The sequence below is a fragment of the Schistocerca serialis genome, chromosome 5 (genome assembly GCF_023864345.2).
Source record: "Schistocerca serialis cubense isolate TAMUIC-IGC-003099 chromosome 5, iqSchSeri2.2, whole genome shotgun sequence".
Classification (NCBI taxonomy): domain Eukaryota; kingdom Metazoa; phylum Arthropoda; class Insecta; order Orthoptera; family Acrididae; genus Schistocerca; species Schistocerca serialis.
This window is the reverse complement of record NC_064642.1, coordinates 328,995,806-329,019,211: the sequence shown is the minus strand read 5'-3', so window position 1 is coordinate 329,019,211 and position 23,406 is coordinate 328,995,806. Positions and strand designations below refer to the sequence as shown.

The 23,406-nt window shown below is 40.7% G+C and overlaps 1 protein-coding gene across 2 annotated transcripts in view; it reads right to left on the bottom strand.

Moving 5' to 3' along the window:
• Positions 1-985: 985 nt before the first annotated feature.
• LOC126481076 (ATP-dependent RNA helicase vasa) overlaps positions 986-23,406 on the bottom strand; it is a 71,960-nt gene continuing 49,539 nt past the window's right edge. For both annotated transcript variants that reach the window (XM_050104563.1, XM_050104564.1), the window contains 6 exons: positions 13,573-13,749; positions 11,862-12,057; positions 11,580-11,777; positions 4,170-4,342; positions 3,991-4,086; positions 986-1,585 (listed from right to left, as the gene is read on the bottom strand). In XM_050104563.1, coding sequence (XP_049960520.1) covers positions 1,535-1,585; positions 3,991-4,086; positions 4,170-4,342; positions 11,580-11,777; positions 11,862-12,057; positions 13,573-13,749 — 891 coding nt within the window. In that variant the 3' untranslated portion in view covers positions 986-1,534. The remainder of the gene's footprint in view (positions 1,586-3,990; positions 4,087-4,169; positions 4,343-11,579; positions 11,778-11,861; positions 12,058-13,572; positions 13,750-23,406) is intronic.

Genomic DNA, 23,406 nt, shown 5'->3' with positions numbered 1-23,406 from the left:
AATATGTTGACACAAAATCAGGTGCAAATTAATACTGTGGGCATAGGAAATTTGAAGGGACTGATAAATGTCGTAAATGGCGGAAAAACATTAATTCCGGGAACGCAAAGGCAGGGTTATACTGTATTTTACTTTATATTACACACATTAACGCTGAAAAAAAAAAATAATTCGAAAATGAAAACGCAATCTGTGAAGCCGAATTGTGTTCAGTTTGACTAGTAGTCTGCATTCAATGAACTACATATTGCCAAGTACAAGAGTGGCTCAGTTCTTAACACAAAAAACCATTACCACAAAATATCTTCAGAGTATAAAACAGTTTAACAAACAGAAAAATTCAATTAGAGCCTTGACCGAGATTACAGAACCAATGAGTATCAGTGACAAAGAGTGAACCAAAGAGTGAAGACAATTTACAACTATCTCTTCTTAAGTACTTTAGGAAATGCCTTAAGCTAAAGAACTGTTTCACATGAATTTACTGAGTCAGGTCCTATTATTATATGCACATTAAGGGAAGATCATGGGAGAGTAACTACAGTTTTAGTAACTAACTATTTACAACGGCACATCCAGTATTTGAACTTATTTATAAATCCTCCCAGTCAAATTAAATTCACCGTTTACTTACAGCAAAAGCATAAACCTCTGTTCCTGAAGAATTTCTGCAATGGCCAACCTGTAGACCACAATTAGGGAGCCCATCCTATGTAATGTGTAGTAACAGAGCAATAGCCCTTACTATTGCATGATTTTTTTTTATTTTTATTTTCCTGTCCAGCATTTTTCACAATTCCTATGAATCCTCCTCAAAAGAAGCCTCTGAGAAGTAGTATGTGAAACATTTCCCACCTTAAATAGACATCACCTCAGAAACTTTACAACAGAAATTGTAATGTGCCACAATCATACCACTGAGTAACAGCTGCTGAATATAAGGAAAAATTGGGTACGGATTAAGGAGATTCTAGAGCCACATGAGACCATTTCAAACAAAACGTTTATTGCTTTAGAAAGGGCGCATCAAACAGATAAGCAGGAGGCTGTAACAGAATGGCTAACACTGAAATCCTGAACATTTAAATAACCGTGGTAATACGGTTTTCAATAAGCATCCCTTTTGTTAGCAATAAACAATACTGCAAAAATATTGAACAGGATTCACCAAATTCTTGAATCAAACAAATGTTATCCTCACAAACAGTTTTACTGTTAACTGACTACTAAAAAGATACGAATTAACAGTCTGAGCACAATACTGTAGAAAATTAAAGGTAATGAATCACAGCTGCAAATTAAGTCTTTAACAGTAAAAGTTTTGTACTAGAACAGCAACAACACAATCACATTTAAATGATCACAACATTCAACAATCATAGGAATAAACTGATACAAAATAATAAGTACTGTGAGGTGCATTCTAGCAGTCCATAACATCTAACACTCGAGTCACAGCTTACACACCACAGTTCTTGCTCTCTCATTAGGATCAAAGACACTGGAATGTTTCATTTTCCAACAAAAGTCTATTTCACCAGGCTTCTTCTGGCTCAGGAGGCCCTGCAAGGTTTTCTGGCTCAAACTGGAACACAGCGTCAAGACGATTAAAACATGAAATAAACAGAAGCATGTTAACATGGGGGTCATCAATTAAGCAGTGAAAATGTGACTCAGTACCACAACAAGCTGCAAACACTGCTACCAGTTCAACTTATTGTGTTTACTTTCACATGAAATGGTTAAATCTGTCTCATGTTGGGTACAGAAACTGCCTGACTGAGTTGGCATATTATTTTTAGAACTCTCACAGCCCACTTTAATCTGATACCTAATGCAATGTTGCAATACTGCTGCATTATCCAAATTCAACAAGATCATCCAGTTTAGTCTGTTCCACAGTTACAGCATATGCGTTACATCTCTACCCCCTTCCCAGATAGGAGGCCTTTAAGAACAAATTTCTGACAAGCAAATGTTTGTAGTGTTAGCAATAATAAATTTTAGGAAAATTGCAATGTTGTTTGGAAGTATCATATGATGGTGAGGGAGGGACCAACAAAAATCTGAGGAAAAATTCCAGAGAGTTTATTTTTGTGATTACATTAAGGGTATTATAGTTCCCTTTCTGAAAATCAGTTAAGTAGTACACCACAATGCAGTGTGTAGCACTTTTCAGCAGATACATTCCACTGATCAGATCTGCTGAAACAGTAGTGCCACTAAACATTCTCCTTCAATGACTGACCATGACACCAAATACAATTTTAGGAATCGGGCTTTTAGTGGAGGGATTATAGGAGTTCTAAGTTGCTCATCACATTGACATCACATCAGGACTTGTCTTGCATACCATGAAAGGCTCTGGACACCGATACATTGCAGGCAGTCAATACTTCACTAAAATACAAGGGGCGTTTGAAAAGTCCATGCGAAGTCCGAGAGATGGCACCACCGGCACGTACCAAGGTCATGTTTAGTTAGTAGCATTTTTGGAAAGAACGGACAGCAAATTTCAGCCATATTTGCCTATTTCTTTGTGTTTGGCATTCCTGTGAATCAAGGAAGTCGAGTGATTGTCAAAAAATGGATGAAAAAATTTCGTGTGAGGATTAAACATTACTTTATGAAAGGCAAAATGCCTCAGGAGAATAAAGAGAAGCTAGATAAACATTACGGTGACTCTGCACCTTCGATTAGAACAGTTAAATGGTTTCAAAATTTTCGGAGTGGCCATATGGACACCCTGTGGAGGTTATGACTCCAGAAATCATTGATAAAATCCATTATATGGTGATGGATGGCAAGAGTTATGGTGCGTGAGATTGCTAGTGCTGTGGGCATTTTGAATGAATGGGTACATTTATTTTGCATAAACATTTGGACGTGAGAAAGCTACCCGCAATTGCTCACGCTTGACCAGAAATGAAATCGTGTGAAGTGTTGCAAGGGTGGTTTGCCGCTGTTCAGGAAGAATCCGCACGGCTTTAAGCATCGTTTCGTCACTGTCGATGAAACATGGATGCATTACTATCCTCCTGAGACCAAACAGCAATCTAAACAATGGGTTCCCAAGGGAGAATCTGCACAAAAAAAAGGCGAAGACCATTCCTTCAACCAGAAAGGTTATGGCTACTGTCTTGGGATTCACAAGCAATAATCCTCATCGACTATCTGGAAAAGGGTAAAACTATTACAGGTGCATATTATTCATCATTACTGGACCGTTTGAAAACTGAGCTGCAAGAAAAACGTCGGCAGTTGGACAGCAAACAAGTCCTTTTTCATCACGACAAAGCACCAGCACACACCTCAGTAGTTGTGGTCGCAAAATTATTGGAAATAGGATTTCAACTCGTTTCACATCCCCCTATTCTCCAGACTTTGCTTCCTCTGACTACTATTTGTTCCCCAATTTGAAGAAATGGCTGGCGGGACAAAGATTTTATTCAAACAAGGTGGTGATTGCAGCAACTAATAGCGAGGTACTGGCAGAAGTAAAGCTGTGAGGACGGGGCACGAGTCATGCTTGGGTAACTCAGTTGGTAGAGCACTTTCCCGCAAAAGGCAAAGGTTCCGAGTTCGAGTCTCGGTCCGGCACACAGTTTTAATCTGCCAGGAAGTTTCAACTAATAGCTATTTTTGCAGACTTAGGCAATTCCTATTATTTGGAGGGGGTCAACAAATTAGAACAGTGTTGGACAAAGCATATAAGTCTAAAAGGAGACTATGTCGAAAAATACGAAAAGGATTACCCCAAACACGTAATTGGTTTAATTTTTACACAGACTTTTCGAACGCCCCTCGTATGCATGAAGAATAACAAGTGACCTAAATCTGTTCATACACAATTTATTCTCATTACACACTGAAGTATACAATTACTTTTGCCCCATATCTTTCACATTTACTCCACACCAGTCATCACTGAAGATCGTATTACAAAGCAAGCAAATAATATAAACTAACACAGCATTTGAAACTACTTACATTTCTGATGTCAGAGCCACCGAACTGTCCACCTCTATATGCTGATACACCACCTTTGGCATCACTTTCCAGGAAAGATGGAACGTTCTGGTTCGCCTGGAAGTTCATTCGATTAGAATCATAAGTCACCCCTGTGATGATACTCTCTACTCTGAACTGTCAATATGTTAATGACATACCTGTTGCAGTATTTTCACTAAGTCCCTAGCTAATGGTGCATCCACATCTGGATCATAGAAACTTGTCGCCCTTCCTCTATTTCCTACTCTTCCTGTTCGGCCAATACGATGAACATATTCGTCAATGCTTTTGGGTAGATCATAGTTTATAACATGAGCCACATTCTTTATATCTGAAACAGTAATGGTTTATTACATTTTTGATACCTTTTGGGGAAACGAACAGCCAACTGCACACACCCCCCACCTTCCCCCCTCCTGTATTTTCATCAATCTCTACTTTTTTAATGACTTCTTAAGCAATGTAAGATTTGAAAAGGTCAACTTTTTCTAAGAGTACTGATATTTTCTTCCTTGGGTGCAATTTTTGGCCTTGCATTATTGGCAATGTATGTTCAGAACATCTTAGTGGCAGTAAGTGTACAAACATATGTTATTGGTACAGTGTCATTGAGTACTTAAGTGCAAAAAAAAAAAAAAAAAAAAAACACACACACACACACACACACACACACACACACACACACACACACGTTACAGTTACAAAACACACCACTTACAAAACCTTCAGATATTAGAGTTATCAACGTAATACATAGTTCACAGAACATCAAAACATAGGAGTAAAAAATATATATTAAGATACATATCAAGATACATATCAAATTTCACAAAATCTTTTGTTAGTCAGGTTTTTAATTTCAATATTAATCAGCGAAGGAAAGGATAGTTGCTACTCATCATGTAGCAGAGAAACTGAGTCATAGATAGGCACGATGCCACTCAAGAAACTGTCCACCCAGTTCACGCCCTGCTCTCACCTTTAACTATCACTATCCACCGCTTCCACAACAATCTCCAAACCTCCCCACATAACCTCGTAGCAGACAAACCCTGTGTCGCAGACCTACTACGTATACCACACCCTCCAATACTCTCCCACTACCACAGAATCCAGAACCTAAACAGAGCCAAAACACTGTCACTAACACTTCCTCCAAAAGCCATAGCCCCACAGAAATTTCAGTCCTTTCCCAAGCCCTCATCTTTCACCTCACTTCCAAATTCCATCATGCAGGACTTGGTAAAGACCTTCTCTTTTCTCCAGTCCTTACAGCGGGAACACTTTTTCATCAGCAACCCTGACAACCAAAGACCGATTTTGAGCCCTGCCCGGCTCTGTTTACTCCTCCATCCAACCACTATCAACCCCAACTGCACCCAAATCACCCCATTAACTTTCCAGAATTTCTTAACCTCAAACGTTGACTAACCATCATTCCTCAAATCCCTTAACATGCAAACTAACCTTACATCTGACGGAAGAACCACAACCGACCGCCTAAAAACAGATCTCGACCTTATAATCCTACCTGCTGATGAAGGCTCCACCACTGTTTTGAACCACAAGAATTGCCTGGTAGAAGGGCTTCACCAGCTGTCAGATTCATCCACATACAAACCCTGCCACAGTGATCCCATTCCAGAAATCCAACAGGATCTCCAGTCTCTCATCCCCACAGTCCATCTCCCTCCACACCCCAACCACTCCCAACGCTCCTAACTTCTACGCACTTCCTGAAGTAAACCCAACCACCCAGGACGCCTCATTGTCTTCAGTTACTGTGCCCCACTGAGAGAATCTCTGCTTTCAAAGACCAACACCTTCAGCCTATTAGCAGAAACCTACCCTCCTATATAAAATATACCACCCATTTCCTTTACAAATTCTCTACTGTTCTTGCTCCTTTACCACATTGTGCCCTGTTAATCGTTTACTGATGCCACCTCCCTTTACTCCAACATACCTAATGCACATGGCCTTACCACTACTGAAAACTGCCTTTCACAATGCCCTACTGATTCCAAACCAACAGCTTCCTTCCTATTCACCATGACCAACAACATCCTCATGCACAGCTACTTCTTTGAAGGCATTACCTATGAACAAATCAGGGGTACAGCTATGGGAACCCACATGGCACCATCCTTTGTCAACCTATTCATGGACCATCTACAGGAATCCTTCCTGAACACCCAGAATCCCAAACCCTTCATTTAATTCAAATTCACTGATTACATCTTCATGATTTGGATTGAGGTTGAGGACACCCTATCCACACTTCTCCAGAATCTTAACACCTCCCCTTTCAATTCACGTTGTCTTACTCAACCCAACAAGCTACATTCCTGGATGTTGGCCTCTACATCAAAGATGGCTGCATCAGTACCTCTGTCCATATCAAACCACCAACCACCAGCAATATTTCCACTTCAACAGCTGCCACCTGTTGCATACTGAGAAGCCCCTTCCCTATAACCTAGCCACCTGTGACCATCACGTCAGTAGTGACGAGTGGTCCCTCTTTAAATATACTGACAGTCTCACTGAGGTCTTCCCAGACCATATTAGCCTCCCGACCTTGTACAAAAACATCTCTCCCACACCTTATCTCCCCAGTCACCCACCACCTCCAAGTTCCATCGTCTGGCCATAGAGCAGCATTCCCCTTGTGACTCAGTACCACCCAGGACTGGAGCAACTGAATCACATACAACACCAGGGTTTCGACTATATCTCACCGTGCCGTAAAATGAGGAATGTCCTTTCCACTAACCTTCACACTCCTCCCACAGTGGTAGTCCACTGCCCACCGAACCTACACAATATCCTCGTCCATCCCTACAAAAACCCTGCTTCCAACACCTTGCCTCATGGCTCACATGCCTGTGACAGACCTAAATGGAAGACCTGTCCCATACAACCCACCACCACATATTCCAGTCCAGTCACAACCATCACAGGGCTACCTGCAAAACCAGTCATGTGATCTACAAGTTAAGTTGGTTGGTTTAAAAGAAGGGGGAGGGACCAAACTGCTAGGTCATCGGTCCCTCGTTCTGATTAGAATAATTCCACTAAGGTGGGAGTAAAATAACCGAGACATACAAAACACAGCAGAAAGATGGTTGGTTGGTTTAAAAAAGAGGAGGAGAACCAAACTGTGATATTATCAGTCCCTTGTTCCCAGTAAAATAAATACACAGGGAAAAGAGGAAAGAAAGGATATGTACAGAACAATAACTGGAGAAAGGACGAACCAGAAGGACAACCAACAATACTATGGACAAAACAGGAAAAGAAAACCACAGAGAGAAGCAAGAAACAGGTAGAAGGGGTAAAAATAAAAGAGCAGATGACCATGGCTGGCCGACCACGAGGATAAAAAGGAAAAGCCAGCCACTCTGCGACACATTAAAACATCCACCATGAAAGTATTACAGTGGAGAACACAAAGGGACAAAGGGCATGCAGTAAAATTTATATAAAACGATAAAACCCAATGTCACGTATAAAACATAAAACTAAATTAGCTGATGAGTCCAGCAACTGAAGAGTCCGTCGTAGGGCAGCCAAAGAAAGACAGCACAACAAGATATGGACCACTGTCAGGCAGGCACCGCACAGACACTGAGGCGAGTTACCACAGCGCAGGAGGTAGCCGTGTGTCACCAAAGCGTGGCCAATGCGCAGCCGGCAGAGAAACACGGAGTCCCTGCAAGAGGCCCGCATGGAGGACTGCCACACATTCATAGTCTCCTTAATGTCACGCAGTTTGTTGTGTGTGCTGAGGTTATGCCATTTCGCCTCCCAAGGCCGCAAAACCTTGCGGTGTAGTACTAAATGCAGGTGAGTTGCAGAGAAGCCGATCTCCAAAAGTGGTTTCCGTGAAGCCTGTTTGGCCAGCCTGTCAGCAAATTCGTTGCCTGGGATTCTGACGTGACCTGGTCCAGACAAACACCACTGAACGACTGGACCATTCCAGGGCATTTATGGACTCCTGGATGGTCGCTACCAAAGAACGACGGGGTAGCATTGGTTGGTAGGTTGTAGGCTGCTCAAGGAGTCAGAACACGGAAGAAATGACTCCCCAGGGCATTAACAGATGTGCTCAAGAGCACGAGATATAGCCACCGGCTTGGCAGTGCAAACACTGCAGCCATCGGGCAAGGAATAATGTTCAATATGTATTTCATGGACATACTCGAAGCCGGCACTAGCATCAGCCATCTCAGGGCTATGTGAAAGGTACAGGAGAAACCACTGCATAGGTGTACATCATGGAGGTGTACGTGAATGACCCCCAAGTAGAGGTGGTAAAGGCAAGGACCCCAGTTTGGAAAGAAGGGATCGGACACGAACTGGAATTGGAAGCCCTGACCAGGTCCGCCAATGTGAGACAGGAACTACTGTGGGTGGGAAAAGTAGACTGTGATTCAGATGCGCAGGAGAATTACGAAAGTGTCCATCAGAACCGGCGAGCAGTTGTGCATGCCTAACCTTCAATGGAGGGACTCCGGCCTCCACCAGGACACTGGTCACCTGACTTGTTCTAAAAGCTCCCGTCACTAAGTGAACGCCACAGTGGTGCACTGGGTCGAGTAAACACAACATTTAGGGCACCGCCAAACCATAAACCAGACTCCCACAGTCAAGGCAGGATTGAACAAGGGCTCTGTAGAGCTGCAGCAGCGGAGAGCGATCTGCACCCCCGTTGGTGCTGCTCAGGCAGCAGGTGGCATTGAGGTGCTGCCATCACTCTTGCTTAAGCTGGCGAAGGTGAGGTAGCCAACTATCGGGTGTCGGAAACACTTCCCAAGAATCTATACGTCTGCACTACAGTGAGTGGATCATCATGATGATAAAGTTCAGGTTACGGATGAATGGTACGATGCCGACAGAAGTGCTCGACACACAATTTCGTGGCTGAAAACTGGAAGCCATAGGCTAGAGCCTATGACTGCGCCTTGTGAATTGCTCCCTGTGGGTGCCACTCAGCAACACCAGTACTGGAGGAGCAATACGAAATGCAGATGTCATCTACATGCAGAGAAGGGGAGACCGATGGCCCTTCAGCTGCTGCTGCTAGGCCGTTAATGGCCATTAAAAATAGAGATAGACTCAATACGGAGCCCTGCGGAACGCCATTCTCCTGAATACGGAGGCAACTATGAGAGGTACCAACATTGACACGGAAAGAACGGAGCAACAGGAAGTTTTGGATATAAGTCGGCAGCAGGCCCCAGAGACCCCACTCATACAATGTGGCAACGATATTATGTCACCAGGTCGTGTCGTATGCTTTACGTAAGTAAAAAAAGACAGCAACCAGGTGTTGGCATCTGGCAAATGCTACTGGATGGCAGACTCAAGGGACTCAAGATTATCAGTGGCAGAGTGACCCTGGCAGACGCCACCCTGACATGGAGCCAGTAGGCCACGACTCCAGGACCCAACCCAACCACCGACACACCCTATGTTCCAGGAGCTTACAGAGAATGTTGGTGAGGCTGATGGGCCAATAGCTATCCACATAAAGTGAATTTTTACTGGGTTTTAGCACCGGAATGATTGTGCTCCCCTGCCATTGTGATGGAAAGACGCCATTGCACCAGATCCGGTTGAAGATGGGGAGATATCACTTGTAGTCAGAGGAGATATGTTACATGGGTTTATAAAGTGACGAGATGGTTAACTACAGAACTGCGTGCTCAAAATCCACATTGTGCAGTGTTTAATAGATTGCGAGACTATCCACCATACCATCCTTAGTCCTTGACTGGAAGGTGCTTTTATATTTAGCATAATACAGTGGCAGTTGTTGAAGTCTGCCCAGCATTGGTTTCAGGCTGTCTTCATTGCAGGTTGCATAGCCCCATCTACGATGTCCTGTCATCCCCTTCCAATTCACACCCCCATCATCGTCACACACCATCTTACTGGCTCTGTTACCCACCTGTCACATGCTTACTCCATGCACCAGCCACCCTAACCTCTCCACATTCCTAGCCATCAAATCTGCTGCCTCCCTCCAAACCCTTACCACACTCCCCCCCAAAAACCCCAAACCAACTGTCAGAATGAAATGATTGCACTGACTAGTCAGCACAAGGTAGGGGCATAGGTGAATGTGTGTACATGTATTTTAGTCCTCTTTTAAATGTAGCTAACAAGGCTTTTGCTATTCTGGGAGTGATCTCTCTCCAATTTCGAGCACTGAACTGGAGGAACAAAGTAGGAATCTCTCACTATTTTCTTCCCAATTGTTTATGGAGGCTCACGAGCTTTGGAAAGGAAGGGGACGGGGTCAGACTGCAAGATTTGAACAGAGTCTGAAGTGAAATGAAATGAAATCCCTCAATGACTTTTTCTTCAGCGACTATAGCCATGTTAAGCTTTTTGAAAGAAATTTTCATAATTTAATTGTAGATTTGTGTTATTTCATACAAACAATTTCGACTTTATAACAGTTCTCATGTGCGGTTTGAAATATCTCAAAATTTCGAACGATATTTAGCAGATTGCATTATTAGAGATTCAAAATTGCACTTCAGAATGGCTATAAGGCTAAATCATGATGTTTTAAATAAATGAATACCAATCTAGTCACACAGTGGGAATATTTTAACATGTAGCCCGTATTTCTCTAATAGGACTGACAAGTTTTAAGATCACATGACAAACAGCCATGAACAGGTCCTCAGGCCACCACAGCATAAAGTTAGGCTTCGTCAAAACTGTATAAATTAATCAGCTGAACTTCCTATCTTTTCCCATTATTGGAGAAAAGTCTGGGAACTTTTTTTCACGTTTCATTAGACCTCATTCTCTTGACTATTTTAGTGTTAGGAAATCCAGCAATGGGAATGAGTGCATAATTTCTGTACCATCTCTAATGTGAACGTAACAACAATGCTGCGTTATCCGGTAAATATTTATTTAGTGTGTGTGTGTGTGTGTGTGTGTGTGTGTGTGTGTGTGTGTGTGTGTGTGTGTGTGTGTTTGCAAGTTTTTAAAAGTTATGGAATTTAACAAGTAAAAGTTATTGCAATGGTTCTTACATAACAATATATACATAGAGCTACATGTCTAGACAGCGATTTCACTGCTTAAGAACCTAGAATACTTTCAGTAACATGGAAAAAAAAAATCATATTTCAAGTCCCTGACATGTGAAAAATTATGAGCAACAGACAATAATTACAAAATATGTTTTGCAGTGCTGAAGAATCACGTGCATGTACTAAAGAATGAAGTGCATGTACAATTTGTTTCAGACAAAACCTTTCAACTGAACTGAATAATTCTTCCCGCAGTTTTCATTGCTGTGTAAGCATATTTATTCAAAAATAGTCCCATGCTAACTTCAGTCATCAATACATCTTGCAACCACCACCAAAACTGTATGCACACAGTTTTCACAAAGTACTGTGGAAGGAAGAAGTAACCACTCCAGCCTTATCTTTAACTGATAAAGCAGTGCATTTCTTTTTTTTTTTCAAGTATGTTCTATGACCAGGAGCGTTTACTGAGGCAATAACAGTATTTACAGTTTCATCATATCTCACCTAGACCTCTGGCTGCAACAGCAGTGGCCACAAGAATTCCCATTCGTCCACTCTTAAAATCATAAAGCGCTTCTTCTCTTTGACTTTGAAGGCGATCACCATGAATACTTGTTGTTGGAAATCCTGCCTCACATAAAAATGCTGCCAAAAAATCTGCAATCCTTTTTGTTTCCACAAAAACAAGTACCTTCTTGCCACCTGGAACACAATGTACTCTTGCAATTACTGCTTTTTATTCTCTTTTCTTCTTTTACACACACACACAGAATGTAACTCACAAACCTTCTTCCTTCAGTATTTCTGTAAGTTTTGCTCTCTTGTCAAATTTAGATACTTTGTAAAAAATCTGTTCCACATCACTACAAGCACCACCAACAATCCCAACAGCCAGAAATAAGTAATCGGACAGGAATTTTGTTGCTAGTCTCTGAATTTCTTCAGGGAATGTAGCGGACACCATAACTGTTTGACGTTCTCCCTGAAAGCAAGTAAAATGTTTACAGCAACTTGTTGAGCAATGTAAGTATTTCCTATGTGGCTAAGCACATGTTACACTGAATTTAAAAATCTCATTTCATTCAATCTCTTTAATATTTACAAACTTATTAAAAGATCTGTGACAGAGATACAAAAATCAATCCCTAAAGAAAACATTAACCTTTTCTTGCTAATTCTCAGCAAGTACTACAGTTTCTGAACAAGTGCACTGTGTATTCTACATATTCTTGAGAACTTAACCACTACTGACAGCAACATTTCCAAATGGCAAGTGAATATGACTTGCATTTCAGCATTTGAAAATTAATACTTTAAAATGGGTAAAAATCTGTCACTCACCTAACTTAAACTCTTTCAAGAGCATTTAGTAACAATAACAGTGTCACACAATTGCTACGTCTTTGACAGCCTTTCCATGTTGCGTAACTGAAAAGTTGCAACTATTATCCCAACACAACATTCGTGTTGTTTTCAATAAAGGCTAACATTTTCTTTGATTCTGTGAATCTGCATACTACAGAAGCCACTAACTTTATTAAGGGCAATGCCAATTGCATTATTTTGTAAAACCTTTAAAGTAACAATCACTCACAACACCCAGGCAGTCTTTTTCTCATACCTATGTGATACCAAGTATTATTCTAGCATTGGAACTGGGTACCATGAACTGCTCAGCCAACGTACCTAAGTTAGTGAATGAAGCTGACATTAATATCATTAAAAATGTTCCGATTAAACACTGTCTTCATTCAAAATAGTAAGCTAAGGCAACTCTTCTAAATTCTAGTACTACAATGTCACCAGGTCTGCCTGATATTAATGATGGGAAGAAAATTTGGTTTTGAGGTGGCAGCATGACTTCCAGAAAGTTTAACACCCTATACTGCAGCATAAGTAACTTCACACTAAACCAAACTAGCCATTCCACTCTTTCATAATTTCAACACACTGGTGACAGATTCCAGTAAGAGGATATTAATGATATGCCTGGAAGAAAATTAACAAAGCAGCATTGTTCCGAACTGATTACAAAAGAATCAAGGGTTTTTATACTACTATGATTAAAATTCATGGAATAACAACATGATTAAATGTGTATCTCAGGATTTAGTACGTGTAACCCTGTCAGAAATAGAAACATTACACGAGTTTTATTCTCCACACAACAAAACCAGAACATTTACATAAAAGCAAATTAAGGACCAATTCCCTATGCCATTTTCCATCAAGTTATGGTGTTATACATGCAAATTCAACTATCTTGAAGAGCCCCTCATTATTGTCTGACATTTCAGAGACATTTAAGCAATGACCTAAAAATGTACCTTCAATTTCGAACTTGCACCACACTTATCCCATTAAGTGAAGTTGTCACCCTTAAGAATCCAATTCTAACTATTATATTTTAAGGACAACTGTGGCACATTCAATGTTCTATTAACAAATTAACAAAAAACAATCCTGCAACATATTACTAATTATTAAAGGTGCTTACCGTAGGAACCATTGTAGGGTGTTCCAGCATCTTCTCAACATCTGGTAGGAAACCCATATCTAGCATACGATCTGCTTCATCAAGTACAACAAAGCGGACAGACTGGAAGCTCACACGACCTCTGTTCAAAAAATCCATAAGCCTACCTGGGGTCGCTACAAGAATATGGCAGCCCCTCTGCAACAAAAAGCTAAGCGATTTCATTCCACAAAAAACAAACATACCACACAAAAAACCACACACAGAATATAATATTAACAGCAGGAGAAATTTAATGTGTTGAATCTTCTCATCCGTTCTTATGATAAGGGCTTGTTATGCTTCGACTTCCACAGGCATAAGATGTTAAATATTCTTTTTTGTTAGTCTAACTTAACGGTCACAAACTGACAAGCTATACTGAATAATCAGTTAAATGTTTTGTAAGCATGTTCTGTGGAGTAATCACATTTCCTAAAGATTTGTTCCAATGCATCTCAGCGAGGTATCTGCTTTTCCTGCTACTCCTTTCCTGCTGTCATTCCACTTTTGTTGGCTCACTCCTGTGTATTTTACAATAGTTTGTTTTCTTGATTCACTGCCCACAGCATGCAGCCAATGAACGTCTTCCAGGAAAGGGATACAGCACCAACCCTAGCTTTGAAAGATCTCAGATTGCAAAATCAACATTTTTAGGCATGAGATCTTCCTTCTGCAAAAAGGTTATTGCACAAGCACAAAACATGTTCAATAATTTTACAACACACGGACATAAGCAGAAGCTATAGAATTATTTGCATCTGTCCGATAACCATTCTTGGAAACTGGAATAGCATATTATTCCCATCGCTTCCTGTTCGTCACTGCTTCAAGGACTGTCCCCTTCTAGCAGTCATGGTATAATCTCACAGGTACCACATCTAGTCCTGCTTCCTTTCCCTTGATTAGCAATTTCAGTTCATTTCCTATTCTGTGATCACTTTTTTCAATTCCACCAGTCTGTAATGACTGAAGGGAGAAATCCTGTTCATCTCCCACAGTGAAATAAGATTAACTTTGCCATTCTGGCTTTCCATATTCTACTTCAGTTACAGTATTGTCACTGAATAATAGACTAGGTAATACAGAGGCACTTACTGATTTAATGAAGATCGAACTACTCAGGATTTTTTGGTGAGATATGTTGACAAAATTTTACATCTGTATTCACTGAACACTTATATTGGCCTCCTTGCACACATCTGACTTCTTTCAGCTTTCATTTGACAACAAGGCTTGTACTTCTGTGATGAAGCTCTCTGCTTCTGTAGTATCTTTGTAAAATGGCAGACCCAACCAACATTCCGAAGAAATCAGCAGCTTTCATGACAAAAGACTTAGGGAAGTCAACACCATGATTCAGTGTTTTTGATGAATATGATTACATGTACTTGAGACAAACTACACCACCCAAGACAGAATGATCTATCCTACAACTTGTGCTAGAGTCCCAACTGCACACAAAACCTTCAGACTTTTTCACATTCTTACTTAAAATTGACAAATCACTATTGAAAAAACTGCTGTCCTCTTTACAGAATATAAAATGCAAGTGAATATAAGTCTGCGCATAATAGAAAGTAAATTTAAAGCACTGTACTGTTGAATCCTCCCAATGGAGGTGGTGCCTGTTATAGGGACAGTGCTTTTTCTTGATGTTTATAGTACTCTTTTCTACCTACGTTACTGAAGGGATGTTTCCTTTATAACTTATTTCACCAGCTTTAGTTTGTTAGTATTCCCGCCACATTCTTCCACTGACACTACTTCCGTAATCAATGAAAGTACTAGCACATATGGGGATTGGGGTGGGGGGCACCACAGGGTGTTATGAGGTGGGACATGCAGGCAGCACAGTTATTTAACAGCATCTAAGCCTGAACTATTACCACCTGAACATGAATGGTCTCTCTCTCTCTCTCTCTCTCTCTCTCTCTCTCTCTCTCTCTCTCTCTCTCTCTCTCTCTCCCTCCTCCTCCCCCTTCTTATTCTATGAACTTAACAATGACATTCTGTATGAACGAAAATACTCTCAGCAGGCACAGAAGTAGTTTTCAGATTGGTAACAGGGAAACAGAAGCAATGTGGATCCAGAATGTTGAATCTTCAACCTTTCACAGAAATTGACGTACTGTGCACACAATACCATTTGTACTTTGTGTAAAATAATTTTGGGATCGGCCTTTCAATATATCTCGTGGTAGAGGCCAGCTGCTAACTAATCATAGTTCCTGAGTACAAGATTTCTTTTTTCTAGAATGGGTGAAAGAAGCAAAGTAGCTGTTCCGATGATGGAACTACACAGTGGTGATGAGACTGAGGTATTTAAGGCAATATTGATACCAGATCTGAGAGAGAATTTACAGACATGAATGGATAGGGCCAGAACATAGATCAGAGCAAACGAGACATTTCCTAGGGCTCATCCAATGGCAAGGAAAGCCAAACCCCACACCCAATCCCCACCAGCTTGATGAAGAGCAGAAAGAGTTACAGCCCTGTGAAGTCCTATAGCACTCGTCTGATAGACAGCATCCCTAGGCATAGTGCGGTTTATCTATGTACTTGTCTCCTGCACACTTGCACACCGGTATTGAGGTGACATGCTACTAAACAGATAGCTATGTCACAAGAGCTAAGACAGTCTTAGTTGGCACATTCATAACAGTAAGAGTGAGAAGGCTAAAAATGTAATGGACATCAGTAGGACTGTCAATGATAGAAACAAAAGGTGAGAAATAGGTAAAGTAGCAGGAGGGTGCCCCGGGGCTCTGCATGCAATATGAGTCATCCCATACAGAGCTATCCCACCAATGCCATGTCACAGCATTAAAGAACATTCACTATTCAATGGAGTGCTACCTGTAAAAGGGAAAATATGATTTTGCAGGAAAGGAGACAAATAGCATCTAAAACCATTTTAAACAGAGTAGGTACAGACTAAAAGAGTGAGCTGGTCAAACTTGTAGTGGGTGAGGTCCACCCAAACCCAGCATGTAGCAGGGAATGCCATAATTCAACCTCACTATCCTTTGGTAACTTCAAATCTTATATCTGAAAAGAAAAAACTTTTCTAGAGAAAACTGAGAACCAGTTTGACAGTACATGAATTGTCTGTCAATATCCGAGGCAAATATCAGAATGCCATGCTTAGCACAAATTCCCATAACTAGGGGGCATTCCACCAGGATGTCAGCTGTTGTCTGTAAGGGTCCACAACAATACAGGGATGGCTCCCTACATAAATAGAAGTACTGGTTAGCTGGTATGACCAATGCTGAGGCGACTAAAGGTAACTACTCCTCCTGGGACGTAAGCTGGTGTTATTTGCACCTATAAATCCACACTTGGAATTTGCAAAGTGAATGGAGAGACTAACTGCACAATTACACGGAAGCACCCACATGACTTGGGAGCTAGCGGTCAGTATGACCAATTACAGTTAGATGATCACTAACAGCAAAGACCCCAGGGTGATGAGTAACGCCCTTCAATGTTCTGAAGACCACTCACTGGATCATTACATATTAAAACATAGTCCAGAGAGATAGGTTTAATAAAATGGAGGACTCCACTGTAAAAACACTATGTTCCTGGCAATGACTGGTGTTCCTCGTCAGCTATTCCCATTTTATCCACTGTGTTAGAGCCATCTGTGTAAATGATGGTAGAACTCTGACACTAAGAACTGTGCACTACGGACACTCAAAATCTAGAGGGTGGGCATATAAGGACCTTAAAAGACATTGTTCCAAAGTCAAGGCTTGGACACCAGCCAAGGAGTGATGTTAGCACATTCCGGGGAGGAGAAGCAAACATCATCGAAGAGGGATGTGACACACATTCCAAATGTAATCCCATCTGCAGGTAGGTATCAGGAGGTCAACACCCAACATACACAGAAAGAATGTGATGCACTGGATTATTAGGGAACTGTCAAACAGTATTGCATGTGAAACAAAGTGTTGGTACTGTCTGGTACTGTCTGAAGATACCCACTTTGACACAGACTGTCTACAGGGTTAGTCTGGACGGTACCAGTGGCCACAAAAACTCGACAATGATGAAAAAGGTCCAAAAATTTCCAAGTCAAAGACTCCATGAACCATTAGCCAGGCACAACGACAGTCCAGTCGTGATTATATCAGGGTCCAGTAAATACAGGGAATGGTAGCACAATCTATACACCAAAAGATGTGGGCAAGAAAGCAGATAGTGCTGAGCTTCCACATACACACAGTCTTTAGTTTAACGGCAGCCGTGGCAGCTTTTTATCAAAACAAGAGGCCTAAAAACAGGACTGTGCAACAACTTCCATGTGTTGAGAACCCAAGTAGAGTTCTGGTTCAGGATGAACCATGGTACAACAGATGCATTCAGCCAAGGGGACCAAGTGACAGCTGTGCCAGCTCAGTCCAGCAGCAGAGGATGGCGCAAAAGAAGTGCCTGCAGCTGCAGTAGCAGTTATCTGATGCACAGTAATTCAGTTTGTGTTTTTTTATGCACTATACCTGTGTATTTACTGTGCAGACTCGTGTTTAGAAATTTAAAGTCTTATTTTTTCGTAGGTCTGAAGTGCATTAAGTGGATTCCTTACGCAATTTTTTTCGTAGATCTGAAGTGCATTAAGTGGATTCCTTATGCAATTTTCCGCTGCCGTAAGTGCCATATGTTTATGTTTAAATCTCATGTTAGTACACAGCATATAGTTTAGATCAGCACACTGGGCAGACTAAATAATAAAAGAAATGTTTATTTACTGCAGTAGCACTTAGGTAAGCAGAGTTTCTAGTGAAAGATAATTTGATAAATCCATTCTCAGTACAGAATTTTGTATCTGTTTTTGGGAACTTGTGGATCTTGCTGTATCAGGCTATGGTGAGAACACTGCCGGTCAAATTTTAGTGTTTATTCTCCTTGTATTTTATGTACATTCCAATCTTAGTAGCATCAAAATTTTCTAATGGATTCTGCAATTGGAGCAAAACAGCGATTGATATAAAATGCTAAAAAATCAAAAACATTCTTTATAGTGTTTACAAATTTTCACTCATTAGCAACCAGTTTCGCCCCTTTCCTTGGGACATCTTCAGGCATTTCCATTGCTGCAATATAGCAGGGAGAAGCCTGAAGATGGTCTGAGGAAAGGGCCGAAACTGGTCACTAATGAACAGAAATCTGGAAACACAATCAAGACTGTTTTGTTTGAATTTTAGCCCAGTAGCATCAGTTGGGTAGTTTCTCTCTTTTGCAGGGTCTGACAGAGTAACTTAATCTTAACTGTTTTGTTTGTCTGAGGTCTTTTATGATTTTTACACAGTACAATAGTGCAAGGGGCTGTGCTGCTTGTGACCAGACACAATGAGAATCGGGCTTCTGTCTGTAAGCTGGAAGCTATGACAAGTTGAAAATGTTAGCTGATGGATCAAATGTTGAGAATAAATTTGTTACCATTTTCAATTTAAGTTTTTTATCTCAATTGTTCTTTTTTCTGCTCTTTTAATAAGGTTAGGTTTAAATGAGAAAAAGTTTATTTGATTGAATAGGATTATATTGGCTATGATCGACTGGCTTACGACAAATGCTCAATGCTGTGGTGACAGAGCACCAGTGAAGAAATCTGCAACACCTTTGCTGCTGGTGGAATCCCTGGTGACTTGTTTGATCTTGCATCTTTTGAAACCCAACATCTGACCAGCCTATCCTCACTAAAGTGGTGTACAATGGCGGGTTCATGTGTCACTGGGCAGAAGGCAAAAGAGGAAACAGGCTGCATGGTTGGTTATTTACCCCTCCAACACATACAATGTGCTACCAGTGTTGACAGTACTTCTGAACCAGTGTGGGATGCCTGTGTTGGCCCAGTGGCCATATTGCCTGTCCAGTTCAGATAAATGCAGAGGGCAGGTAAGCTAGTCATTGAATGCACCAACATTAGGGGACAAATTCCCTACGAGTTCCCTACGAGTTCCAGCTGTGCCAAGAAGCACCCAATACATTACTGGAAATTAATGGTGAGCAGGGGATTGAGAGGGGGGGGGGAGAGGGGGGCAGGATCATACCACATAATGACCATCGTCCGGTGAGCTACATACCAGCCATTGCAGTAGTTTAACTGCTGCACTTTTTAAACATCAATAATTTATATGCAATAGTATCCATACAATCAACACACTTTTAAACATTAAGTATTTTAAAATCTGTCATGAATGAAACTCAGTAATATTCCATTTCAATGCCAGGTTAAAAAAGCAGTGTTCCCTGGGCTTTCCAGGTAAAATGTAATTCCTGCAGAATTTTATGTTTTCCAGAAGAATCGCCACCATGGCTAACAGTGTCAAATGTAGGCACAAATGACATCTACCACTTGGATTATGGGGCTATCCTTCGCTCCTTTCAGCAGGTGGTCGATTTGGTGGTGAAGCAACTAACATCACATGTGGGGGTGCAGACTAAGCTGTATTCATAGCATTGTGTATCCAGGGCTATTCACAGCCTCTGGTTTGGAACAGAGTGGAAGGTCTGAACCAGAGGCTCAGAGGACTGATGGTATCTCAAGCGAATTCCTCTACCTCTGCTATTGGGTGGAGAATTTTAGGGTTCCCTTCAGGTCAGGCATGCACTACACACAAGCAATGTGTATTAGGGTAGCAGAGTATGTGGGGTATTTTAGGTTTGATAACTTCTTCCCACCAATTGACACCAGAGAAACTGTTTTCCAAAAATCTAAGTTAAATCAGCCACATGTTCTCAGAGACTGCTCATCCTCACTGATCAGGTATGGAGAAGATTAATATGATATTAATAACTCTGGGAGCATCCAAGAAAAGGTACCAGAATTAGTATTGCTAATTGAAGGTTACCAGGTGTAGAAGTATGAAACCAGAATTTCCCTATAGATGGTGCTAGCCATCTGAGTAGGGTCCATGAGACTGTCTCTGCAGTGCCATATGCTACCTGTAACAGCTGACTACAAATGCAAACACACAATAACTTAAGTTCCATACATTGGTGTGTTTCAAACCCGTAAACATGTAGAGTTCTGTGCCTATGAACTACGACTTGCAGACAGCATTGGCTTTCTGTTATTATTTGAAGAAAACTGCACCAGAATTGCATCAAATGCTTGTCAAAGCTTTCGGTGAACATGCTCTTGGGGGAAAAAAACTGTTTCAAGTGGATAAAAAAATTCAAAAGTGCTGATTTTGACGCAAGAGACAACTAGAGCAGAAACTTTTTTGGTGGTTTCCTAAGACAACGAATTGCAGGCCTTATTGGGTGAGGATGGTACTCAAACACAACAGGAACTCAGAACAATGGAATGTGATGCAGAAAGCCATTTCTCTTTAGTTGAAAGCTATGGGAAAGGTGCAGGAAGTGGAAAAATGTGTTCCACATAAACTGATCGATAGAAGCAAGCAAATCAAAAGACCACTTGTGAAATGCTTCTCACCAGGAACGAAAGAAGTCTCTTCTCCATCAAATAATGACATGTGATGAAAAACTGATATTTTTGAGAATCCTTAGCATCGTAAATCATGGGTGAATTCAGGCAAACCATAGACATCCACTGCAAGACCAAATCGCTTTGGAAAGAAGACAATCCTCTGCGTTCGGTGGGGTCAGAAGAGTGCCATCTAATATGAGCTGCTAAAACCTGTTGTGTTAATACTGATCACTACCAACAGCAAGTGATCGATTTAAATCTAGCATTACGTGAAACATTACCAGAATATGAGAAAAGGAAACAGTCATATTGCTCCTTGATAACACCCCATCACACAAAGTAAAACGTGTCTGGGAAATGATCGAGGCATTCAGTTGGGAAATACTAGGGCATGCGGCTTATTCTCCAATTATCATCTATTGGCATCACTGGGACATGCTCTCACTGAACAACACTTCAATTCATATGAAAATGTACGAAAATGGCTCACTGACCGGTTAGCTTCAAAAGAACAACTTTTTTGGGGTGGTATCCATAGCCTGAAAGTGAGGTGGGAGAAATGTATAAATAGCAATGGAGATTATTTTGAATAAAATATTTTTTATCAGGTTCAAACAACAGATGTGTGATTATTGCAACCAAATTCAAGTTTCATACTTCTACATCTGGTGTAACATGTAGCTATTAGGAATAAAGTTTGTTGAAAACTGAATTGAACAGTAATGAAATCGTAAGTTCAAATTGGAATATTTATGGCAAGTATAGATCAGCCACCAATGGAGACAGTATATTTATTGCAATAAAGAACTCGATAATATCTACTGAGGTTATCATGGGTCCCAAAAGCAGAATTCGTTTGCGTAAATAACTTTTTGACCTTTCTCATGCTTTTACAAACTGTGTGAGGAACTGCTGTGGTACTGCACTTCACAGAGAACTTGCAGAATTTCATAAACATGTTTCCTGGTCATGCTATTGTAATGGGGGTGACAACGTGCCAAGTATAGATTGGGACAGTCCTCTTTCAAAACTGCCACCAGGGCCAGCCAGGTATTAGTATGACATCATTCTGAAAGTCTTGTCAGAAAATTACTTTGAGCAGATAGAGAACCAACTCAAAGTTAACAATTTAGACCATCTAGTAACTAGCACATCTGAACTTAACGAAACAGTTAACATATGGGAAGGTAACAGTGATAATAAGGCTGTGATAACTATGACTACGGGTTTGGCAAGAAATGTGAGGAAAAGTATGAAGATAGTTTTGCTTAGCAAGTGTGACAGGATACAAAATGCAGAGTGATTAGTCAGCATCAAACACTCAAGAGATGAAGATGTGGAGCACGAATGAAAAAATAATGGATGGGAAAGACCCACCATGGTTCAATAGCAGTATTAGAAAATTGCTACATAAACAAAGAGAGCATAAACTCAGATTCAAGTGAAGTCAAAACCTAGATGATAAATGAAAGTTCAACTCAGTAAAAAATGAGGGCAATGAAAGAAGCATTTAATGACTCTTAAAATGAAATTTTGTCAAACAATCTGAATAAAAACTGTAAGAGGTTATGGTCTTTTAAAATCAATATGCCGTTCGGAATATTCTATTCACTCATTGGCACTTAAATGGATCTTAACAGAGATAAGGCCAAAATACTGAAATTGGTCTTCCGAAATGGATTTTCTGTGGAAGATCTTAACACATTCCTCCTCTCAATCATCGTACAAACATTGAAATGGAAGACATAGATGTAACTGATCACAGAATAGAAAAGCAACTACAATCTCTTATTAGTGGAATGGCATCAGTATCAGATGAGATAACAGTAGAATTCTACAAATATTAAGTGACAGAACTTACCTCGTAGTAGCAGTTTGCTGTAGATCACTGGAGCAACAAAGGGTGGTACATAGGAAGTGAAAAAAAAAAAAAAAACCAGTTTATTTCTGTTTTCAAGAATGGCCTTAGGACAGATGCACATAATTATAGACCTGTATCTATGTCAGTTTTGTTCTAGAATAAGGGAACATGTTTTAGGCTCGAGAATTCAGTCTCTTTGGAGAACAAAAATCTCTTCTATTAAAATTAACATGGATTCTGCAAATAGATCTTGCAAAACTGAGCTCATTCTGTTCCTCCACGAGATGGATAGCGCTGTGGACAACAGCTCTCAGGTTGATGCAGAGTGTGATTCCAGGAAATCATTTAAAACCAATCCATAATACCATATAGTGAAACAAATACCAAATACAAACTTATCTAGTACTGGACCAGATTTGCAACTGGGAATGATTTCCTCATAGATAAAACTCAACACATCACTCTTAATGGGACAAAATCAACAGTGTGTGCAGCTTACAGACACTGA